General features: G+C 40.6%; 1 protein-coding gene across 3 annotated transcripts in view; it reads right to left on the bottom strand.

Moving 5' to 3' along the window:
- Nucleotides 1–3,082: 3,082 nt before the first annotated feature.
- SHISA6 (shisa family member 6) overlaps nt 3,083–10,728 on the bottom strand; it is a 457,435-nt gene continuing 449,789 nt past the window's right edge. For all 3 annotated transcript variants that reach the window (XM_027850213.1, XM_027850214.1, XM_027850215.1), the window contains 2 exons: nt 8,548–8,700; nt 3,083–3,636 (listed from right to left, as the gene is read on the bottom strand). In XM_027850213.1, the coding sequence (XP_027706014.1) occupies nt 3,083–3,636; nt 8,548–8,700 (707 nt within the window). The remainder of the gene's footprint in view (nt 3,637–8,547; nt 8,701–10,728) is intronic.

Below are 10,728 nucleotides of genomic sequence, written 5' to 3'. Positions count from 1 at the left end.
AGGGAAGAAGCCCTGCCTTTCTCTTTTCCCCAATAAGTGGGTAAAGTTGGCTTGATTTGCTGGTATTGTGCTATAGGACTGTAACTAGCTTATGACTGTGGTACCCTCACTTCTAGTGTGGCCAACTGAATATTTCATGATCCTGTAATAGGTATATTTGGTTTCATTGAGCCCAATTCTCCCCCTTGTGGCTTAGAGAACAAACTCAAATAAACCTGTGGGGACCAGCCCTCAGAAGGTTTACATGCTTGGTGGGGAAGAGGGCAGAAAGAAAATCTGTCCTTGTCTTAGCTCTTTGAAGCCGTGTCACTCCCCATGTAGGGAAGCTAAGGAGAAAGTGCCCCGTACCAATTATTTGAGGAGTCTCTGTTCACATTGGAATGAGACTGGCCTGAGCAGTGAATCAGGAAGGTTGGGAGGGAGTAGGTCATAGGAACATATATTTAGAGCTGGAAGGGACCTCAGAGGTCATGTACTAAAACCCCCTCATTTGACAGAAGAGGAAACTGAGGCCCAGAGCAGGCAGTGTGGTTCTATGGTACAGTGGAATTAGAGTCATTAGAGGACAGGAGGTCAAATCTCAGCTATGCCACCTATTATTTGTGTGACTTTAGCCAAGTCACTTAGTGTTTTAGTATTTAGTTTTCTTATCTATAAAAATGAGAAGATGGACTCAACAGCCTTAAAAGTCGCTTCCTGCTTTAAGTCTGTGATCTGTGATCCAAATGATCTGTCCGAGGTCATGTTGGTAGTAAGTGAAAGATGCAAGATTTGGAGCCAGAACCAACATATTTTTTTCCCACTATACCATAGTGCTACTGATGGTAGTTTTCCCAAAGTTCAGTCAAAAATTAGAGCTTTGGAATTCTTCAAATAAGTTGAATAAAATGATGAATTTCAGTGTCATCTCTGAACTAGAACTTGATGGAAAATTTACAAGGATCCCATGGAAAAATTCTCTGACCTCTGAAGGCACCACATCAATGTGGGAGAGTTTACCTCTATGATGAGGAAAAGATACCCTATTTAAAGATCATTTCATTTGGAGCCTAACTTTTTTGATGGAGATAATAAGATGGTTGTCTCTATAACATTATCTTCTTATGCTGCACTCCAACAGGTTGGTAGAAATGTTAGAGTGGCTGGAGCAGTGAGAACAATTAGGGCCACTGACTGAGAGTTTTCATTCAGGATACTCCCTTCTTAATACCCTGCATAGGAAACCAATGGAACTGCAGTGACACCATCACCCTAAGTATGAGGGAGATACCCTTCCCTGCTAAAGTGAAAATAGCCTGGCACGCAGTCATCTTAGTAGTCAGCCTCAGGCTAGTTAATTGCCTGTGCTCCCCAGAGGATAAGACTACACAACAGCATACATATGAGCTCCATTTAGTTTCTCTGGCTGGGTCATGGTACAGCAGATGGTCCAGCAGCCACTCAGGGCTAAAATCTAACGACTTAACTTGAATAGAAGTGCCGACCCTGTGATCACTTTATGTATCCAGATAATCTGTTGGGCTGTTGGGTTTCTCCCCCTGCCTCCCCTCCTCCAACCCCCACCAATACTTCTCATCTCTCTAACCTAAGAAGTAGGAAAAGGTTGCAAAGCAGCCTAGAGTAACCAGGTTGGGAAAGTGGCCTGGAGTGAAACATAAAGTAAAGTAAAATCCCACTGTTAGATTAAAAAAAATCCCCTGTGTCTTTAATCCAGACTAGAGATAAATTCTAGAAGCTATCAGTATGTGAACTGAGTGACTAGGTTTGGAGCTGACAGTACAGAGAAAGGAAGGCAAACAGGGCAAAGAAGTCCCGAAAAGGACGAAAAGGTGGAGGGTATTGGGGGACTGGTCTCTGGCCAAAAGAGAAGAAAGGGGCTTACAAGGGTAAGGTAGAAGGGCAAGTTGCTTTATGGGAGGGGCAGTGTTGTTGTCTAAAGATAATTTTCTGCTTGGGGCCTGAGTTGCCCTCTCAGGGGGCTAAAACAGACTGCATCTGAACAGTCCAGTGTGATATGATGGGAATGGTAACTCTCCCTAAAGATAATGGCCATCACAGTGGGTCCCCCCAGAGCCTGACAGGCTGGGTTCTGGGGAGAGGAAATAGGCCTGTATGGAGAGCTGTAGCCTGGGTTTAGGGTTCTGATCTTAGGGCTCCTGGAGAAGATGCTGAGGCTATTTGGTTCTCTGGCATGAATTCCCTATACATCAAGGTCAAGGTTTCCTTCTTTGTGGGAATTTGCTTCATCACCACTTCAGGAAAACTCTTGAGCTCCTGAGTTAGAGGACTATGAGAATTCAGGTCCTTAGAGAACATAACATAAGGAAAGGGGTATCCAGGGGGTGCAGAGTATGCTGGAGTAAGGGAGGCATGGTTAGGTAAGTTACCCTAACCCAGAGTTTCTGTTAAGGAGCACAAGAAATGATAGAAACCTGTCTGCTCTCAGGCTTATGTGAGAGTAAGGTCTGGGAGCACTTTGATACAGGGCAAGGAAGTTATCTTTGTGCTTATGGACACAGCAGCTCCACTGCTCAGGTGAGCAGGCAGTTTTTAGGCACTAGAAGATTTCCATGATGTAGCTCTAGTTAAATGAATGAGACCACATTGCCAACCTGACCAGCCAACTGACCACATACCCTGGTCAGCCCAGCCTGGGAAGGGAGGGTTTTAGTGAGGAGAGGGTCTCTAGTAGCTGAACCCCTATTGAGAGAGTATGTGGGAGCAAGTTGGTGCTGCTGGGGAGGCTCAGAACCATCTTCTTTCCTCACAAATTCTTAATTCCACTTGAAAAAGTGAAAGAAATACTTTTAGATGTGTAAGACAGAGTGAGTCAATGCCAGGAGGCTTGGGCTTTACTTCTAGGAGGGGGTATGGCTTTCTGTTGCAGAAGCAGCCCAACTGGCCCCCATCCCTCCCTTGAATATTTTCTATAATTATCCACTTGTGGATATGGTAGTAGAGGGTGGAATTACAAGGGCCAGAAGAGTCTTATTCTGCCAAGTCTTCAAGACCCTTTTGGGGAAGACAATCGGGCTTCTCTCCTAGCTACCTCCACCCAGCCTGTTCCTGGCTCTGACCCTGGTCACACAGTCACTTCAGTCTTGCTGGCTGTATGGTAGTGGGTGTGCTGTCCAGGGATGTAATGCAGCTGTTCCACTGTGTTGTGTCTCCGAGTTGCAAAGGCCTGGCGCTTGGCTGCGGTCTGACTCTGGCCTAGGGTGTTGTAGGAGTTATTGGAGGCACTAGGATGGGAGTGCATCTTGGTCATGTGGTAGCGGTCCAGCACAGGTGTCGACACAAAGACATCCATGTTTGACATGGCACGAGACAGAGCCTGCTCTGGGAAAGCTGTCCTCTCTGGCGACAGCAGTGGGTCCTGGGAATGTAGGCGTTCAGCTGACAAAAGCTGCTCATCAGACAGGATCCTATCATAGGACATGCTGAATTCCTCTGGCATCATCCTTTCAGGAGTCAGGACTCTGTCTTGGGACATGGCTCGTATTGGCCGGCGAGGTCGCTCGCGTGGTGGGGGCTTCTGCTGTGACATCTGGATGACATTGAGAGGGAGAGTGCCCCGGGCAGCCAGATCGGGGAGGTGGCGTCTCCTCATGTAGTATTCATCAGCTTCCTTGTCAGCTGTAGGGAAGAGACAAGTGGAACAATGGGGGTGAGGGAGAGCATTGGACTGTCAAATCTATTCAGGGATAAGGGGCTAGATAGAGAGTAAGCTCCACCATAGCACAATACCACTTCAACCAGGATCCCTATAATAAAGTTATTGATTGTCAGAGCTAGAAGGGACTTTAAAATTTACTTAGTCAGATTCCCGTCATCTTACAGAAGAAACTGAGATCCAAAGAAATAAGGAGATTAGCTTTAGGTCACATTGCTAGCTAGTACCAGAATTTGGACTGTGATTGAAATCTCTAGATTCCCAGTCTGATAACGGTATCCTGGCCCTGAGATCATCCTTCTTCTACCACCACCAAACAGCAGTCAATAACTTCACAATAAGTACATGAAAGTTGGCAGGCAGCTGAGTTGTAGAACCAATCTTATAATGCTGAAATAAAACCAGACATCAATCCAACACTTTCTCTTAACACAACCTATACACTACCCTCCCAACATACACAATGTTCATGTACATGCAATTTAAATAAATTCAATAAGCATTTATCAGGTGGTACTGAAGGATTATACTCAGTTTTGCTGGGTAGGTAACTCTTGGTTGTCATTCTAGTGTTTTTGCCTTTCAGAATATCTATTCTAAACCCTCCAATCCTTAATGTGGAAGCTGCTAAATCTTGTGTTATGACTATGACACCACAATATTTGAATTGTTTCTTTCTGGCTGCTTGCAATATTTTCTTTTTTAACCTGGCACCTCTGGAGTTTGGCTATAATATCCCTGAGAGTTTTCACTTTGAGATCTCTTTCAGGAGGTGATCAGTGGATTCTTTCAATTTCTATTTTACCTCCTGGTTCTAGGATATCAGGGCAGTTTTCCTGATAATTTTTTGAAAGATGATGTGAAAGTTCTTTTTTTGATCATAGTTTTCATGTAGTCCAATAATTCTTAAACTATCCCTCTTCAATCTATTTTTCAGGTCAGTTGTTTTTCCAATGAGATATTTCACATTTTTCTTCCATTTTTTTCCTCCTTTTGATTTTGTTTGGTTGCTTCTTGATGTCTCATGGAATCATTAGTTTCTACTTGCCCAATTCTAATTTTTAAGGAATTATTTTCTTCAGTGAGCTTTTGGACCTCCTTTTCCATTTGACCAATTCTACTTTTTAAGGAGACCTTTTTTCATTGAATTTTTATACCTCTTTTTCCATTTGGACAATTCTGCTTTTTAAGGAGTTCTTCTCTTTAGTGAATTTTTGAGCCATTTAAATTAATTAATTAATTAATTAATATTATTATTGTTTTTTTTTACCATTTGACCTATTCTTTTCTTTAAGGTATTATTTTGTTTAGTATTTTTTTGTACTTCCTTTACCATGCTATTGATTCCTTTTTCATAATTTTCATGCATCATTGTAATGTCTTTTCCCAATTTTTCTTCTACCTCTTTTATTTGATTTTTAAACTCCCTTTTGAGTTCTTTCAGGAATTCTTTTTTTTTTGGCATGAGACCAATTCACATTTTTCTTTGAGGCTTTGGATGTAGCAGTTTTGACATCAATATCTTTTTCCAAGTTTGTGTTTTGATCTTTTCTGTCACCATGTAACTTTCTATGGTCACGTTCTTTTGTTGTTGTTGTTTGCCCATTTCCCCATTCTATTTCTTGACTTTTAACTTTATGTTAAAGTCGGGCTCTGATCCTGGGCTGTTCTAAATTTCAAGTTTTTGTTACTACTACTCTCAGAGCTAGTTCTAGGGGTCTGCAAGTTTTCAGTTTTTCCAATGTGGTATGATCTAAAAAGAGGTGTGGTCACTGACCTCCTGGCCTGTGATCTGGTCTGTGGGTGATCACAAGCACTCTTTTCCATCATGGAACTGCAACCAGGATTCCCCTGCAGCTGTAAACTCTGGTATGCTAGTGATTCTCCTCACCCAGGAGTATGACCTGGATCTGCAAATGGGTAATGCAACAGAGTCCTGAACCCAGTACCAGCAAAGGGAACCCTGTAATCTCTTTCTGACCAGTTGTCCAACTTCTTTACTGTTGGTGGGCTGCCAACTCCTGCTGTTACTGCTGCCACTGCTGATTCAGTTGCCCCCAAGGACTGGTACTGATTTGTTGGGGCATGGCCTGTTCTGGCTTAGCCTGTGCTTGAATGTGCTTCGCTCTCACTCCAGTGCAACAGATGTTTCCTGCTAAACTTCTAAGTTGTCTTGGGCTAGAAAACTGTTACACCCTATCCTTTTGTGGATTCTGCCACTCTAGAATTCATTTTAAGGCATTATTTAAAGTTGTTTGGAAGAGAATTTGGTGAGTCACTTGCCTTTTCTCTGCATTTTGGTTCCACACCTCTGTGTCTTATATATCTTAGTGAAAAACACAGTACCTTACACTTAGTAGGCACTTAATGTTTATTGAACATACTTAAATACTGTATATACAAATCATACACATGTAACAATACTCACACCTTTCCACCCAATCTGCACATTCACATAGACACATATGAAAACTATATACCACACCCTATCCTCCACATACTCCTGGACATATATGCAATCTATAATACATCCCAAAAATACATACAGGGCTAGGTGACCTCTGAATTCCCTTCTTGCTCTAGGTCTACGATCCCAAGGAATCAATGATATAGTATAACATGCACTTCATAAACTCACATACCCTATACTTATTCCTATGCCAAGTCACACAAATCTCCCACTCTACACATATACTAACCCTATATGCCTATACATCCTACACTTATAAATACCTGGTATATATGTTAACACATACACTACACACATACATTCTACACCACCACTTAAGTAAACATTCTGTTTTTCTATGTGTCTATATATAGGCATTATTTACCTTTGAATTAATAAAAATGATAATAAAGCACTTTACAAATATTATCTCACTTGATCCTCATAACAACTTGGGAGGAAGGTGCTATTATTTTCCTCTTCTTGAAATGAAGAAATTGAGGTCAATAGAGTTTAAATGAATTCCTAAGGGTGACACAGGTTAGGAAGTGTCTGAAGAGGCATTTGAGCTCAGGTCTTCCTGACTTCAGGTTAAGAATTCTGTCCATTATGCTATATTGCTGCCTATACACACTCTACAGACTTATATATCTTAGGCCTGTACCTAGCACGTATTCTAAGCATACATTCCATAAGAAGGTTTTTATATACCTTCCACATGCATATATGTGTGTATGTATATGCATGTACACATATATAATATATAAACAAATACATATACACCATTGCACCTGTAGAAACTTTACACATGATATTCATATATTCTCCACACAAACCAAAGCAATGTGTATCCCTGGGGAGGGACACATGTCGTATTCACACATAATCTTCAGGAACAAACCTTCTCGCAGACTCCATCTCTTAAATTTCCACAAAGTACAGGATCCCACAATTCTGGTTTAGAGCACTATGAATGATCCTACCCCTCACCCTCTAACTGAGAATAATTCAAAATGCCTTGAGATGGTCAGGCATAAATACCCCTAGCCACAGAAATCAAGCTTCCCACCATGAAGGTAGCTAGGAGTCTCCATGGCCCCTCCTTTCTTTTAATAAGTACATCGTCAATTTCAAAAGGATTCTCAGTCCCTGTTTTCTGCCTGTGGCTAAAATATCATCATAGGGCACTTTCAAGTATTTGTAAAGTGAATCTTCTCCATGGCATTTCTTTGTCTTTAAAGTTTAATTCCTCCCAAATCCAAAGACTCCTTGGATTCAAATAACAACAGAGTTCCTAGAGCCACTGGCATAGGAAGAGATCGATAAAATTGATGGTAGGAGCAGGAGGCCAGAATTGTTATATTATCAGTCAAGTTAAGCCTTAGTTCAGGGCTTCTGGGGGTTGGGGTGGGGAGGGAAGATAGGAAGGACTGGAAGCTGCTCTATTGAACTTTACCTTCTCAGTGATCAGTGTAGTCAAGGTGAAGGGATATGGTCTTGGCAATACTAGTTTTTATACTGGCCACAAGTCAGTAATGGCTGGTAGACTTCTAGAGACAATAACCTCAGACCATCTTACTCTGGGACTTAGAAGAAAGTAGGGGGAAAAGCAGCATAGACTAACCCTCTGCAATGTCCAAGCTCTCTTCAAATGTGAGAAGGAAGAATTGTTGATATTGAAATCAGCAATGGATACATAAGAGGATATACAAATTGTAGGATTTTTGAATTGGAAGGGACCTAAGAGATCATCTAGTTTAATATGCTTATTTTACAGATGAAGAAACTGCTAGAAAAATTAAGTAGCTTTCCAGGGCCACAGAGCTAGTAAGAGAAAGAGTTAGATCAGAGAACCAGGTCATTTGTCTCCAAATCTAACATAACTTCCATTAAAACAGGGGTTATTAACATTTTTTTTGTGCCATGGATCCATTTAGTCCATTAGGTGAATCCTATGGATCTCTTCACAGAATAATGCTTTCAAATGCATGAGATAAAATACAAAAAATTACAAAGGAATCAATTATGTTGATATATATATGTATATATATATCTCTGTGAAATATATTTTTTAAAAAAAGCAATGCAAAACTGTGCACTAAACCAGAGGTATTAAACACATAGCTGCAACATTCCCAAGTACAGCCCCAATCAAATTAAAATGTAATTGGGAAATAATTAACAAAATAAATAAAACATAGATAACATTACATTTGCATCCCACAGAGATTCTCGTGTATGGGTTAGTGGCCCTTATTTGAGTTTGACATCATTGCACTAAACCATGCTGCTTTTCTCCTCTACCCTCATCCCTTTCCTATCTGGATGAGAGAATGAGATGGGACAGGTTCCCATGTACTGGTAAAGAAAAGGAAATCTAGCTGCAACCTGAGACTGAAGCACAACCAAAGAAAATAACACCTACTCAGCCTCTTCAGAGATGAATATTTGCTGGGGTTGGTCTTAACTGCAGATTCATAGGATGGGGGAAGATGAGCCAAGTTCTGGAATGATCGAGAGAAAGAAAGGTCATAGGGCTCTGTGGCTGATGTCAGGATGTTGTTCATCCGTGGCTTTTCTGCAAGAAAGACAAAGGAACCATTAAAACATTCCTGTTACTACTTTGGCGGGGACATTTACAGAGCAAGAATTCTCCACTCCCCTGACCCTGGCAGAATGAGTCCCAGTTATCAATAACCCCAGAGTGCATTCCTTCCATTATTTTGGGCCAAAAAGACACTGTTGCTGTTCAATGAGGAAGGATCTCAGCTTGGAGAACACTGGGATCTTGCCTAGTCTAACCCACGAAGGGATCCCAAGTCAACCCCTCATAAGAGTTTTTCTCATAAAAGTTATAGAATGTCAGTGTTGGAAGGTGCTATAGCGACCATTTAATGCTAGTCCAACACTTACTTTACAGATGAAAAACTGGAAGGCTCAGAGAGATATTGACTTGCTCAGTAGTTTTACTCTGATGTTTAGTTTTTATGCAGCTTTGGACAAGTCACTTAACCTAGCTGGGCTTCCATTTTTCTCTTCTATAAAATGAGGGGTTTGAACCAGATGACTCCTGAGGTCCTCCCAGCTCTAGATGGATACGCTTATACTTAGTTAAGGGAACAGACAGAAATGGAACCCAGTTCTCTTGACTCTTAGTTAAGTCAATAGTCTATTTCATTATAGCTGCCTCTCATGACTTTTTGTTTCTCAATTGCCTAAGAAAGGGAAACATTTTTATGTACATGTCAATAAGCAGTTACAGTGAAACAAATCTTAAAGCCTTTTTTTTTTTCAAATATCTCATCCAAAACCACCTTTCATTTCTCTTATACCCTTTGGGAGGGGATAGGGAAAGGGAGAGGTGGGTGGTGGTAATGTGACCAGACAACACAGTAATAGCACTTCTGTATCCCAAAGAGATCATAGGAAAAAGACCCACATGTTCAAAAATATTTATAGCAGCTCTTTTTGTGGTGGCAAAGAATTGGAAATTCTTTGGAAATTGGAAAAAACCCATGCTTGGGTTAAAAGACTGCTTCACCCCATTTTTGACTGGCTCCCCGCTTCCAGGTTTTTCCTGGGGTGTTATTTTCTGTTTTTTTTTTCCAGAGGTCAATAATGGAGAATGACAGCAAGAAGCCTCCTCTGCCCCAGAAACAGGACTCAACTTTAAAAGCCAGGAAACAAGTAAACAAGATGAGCCAAAAGAAAAAAAAAAGAAAGAACACTGATTCTACGGGGACAGAGAAAATCAAAACACAAACTCAGAAAAGGACAACATTGTCACTATACCTACCTCTAAAATATAAAAGGGTAATATGAATTGGTCTCAAACCCCAAAACAGCCTTCTTGGAAGAGCTCAAGAAGGATTTTAAAAGTCAAATAAAAGAGATAGAAGAAAAAAAAAGAAATGAGAGGTATACAAGAGAGAATCAACAGCTTGGAAAAGGAAGGATAAAAATTGACTGAAGAAAACAACTCCTTAAAAAGTAGAATTGGCCAAATGGAAAAGGAGGTACAAAAACTAACTGAAGAAAACAACTCCTTAAAAATTAGAATTGGGTAAGTGGAAGCTAATGACTCTATGAAACATCAAGAATTAGTCAAACAAAATCAAAAGAATGAAAAAATAGGAGAAAATGTAAAATACCTCATTTGAAAAACACATGGAAATTAGAGCTGGGAGAGATAATTTAAGAATTATTGGTCTACCTGAAAGCCATTATTAAAAAAAAAAGAATCTGAATGGTATCTTTCAAGAAATTATCAAGGAAAAAGTGCCCTGAGGATCTAGAATAAGAGTATAAAACAGTCATTGAAAGAATCCACTGATCACCTCCTGAAAGAGATCCCAAAATGAAGACTCCAAGGAATATTGCATCCAAATTACAGAATTATCAGGTCAAGGAGAAAATACCTCAAGCAGTCAGAAAGAAACAATTTAAATATTGTGGAACCACTCAAGATTACACAGGATTTAGCAGCTTCTACATTAAAGGATTGGAGGGCTTAGAATATGATATTCTGGAAGGCAAAGGATCTTGAATTACAACCAAGAATCAACTACCCAGCAACACAGAACATAATCTATCAGGGGAGGGTAGA

The sequence above is a fragment of the Vombatus ursinus genome, unplaced genomic scaffold, assembly GCF_900497805.2.
Source record: "Vombatus ursinus unplaced genomic scaffold, bare-nosed wombat genome assembly UNPS02008996.1, whole genome shotgun sequence".
In the NCBI taxonomy this organism is placed as follows: domain Eukaryota; kingdom Metazoa; phylum Chordata; class Mammalia; order Diprotodontia; family Vombatidae; genus Vombatus; species Vombatus ursinus.
Note: the sequence above shows the minus strand (reverse complement) of the source record. Positions and strands in the feature narration are given on the sequence as shown.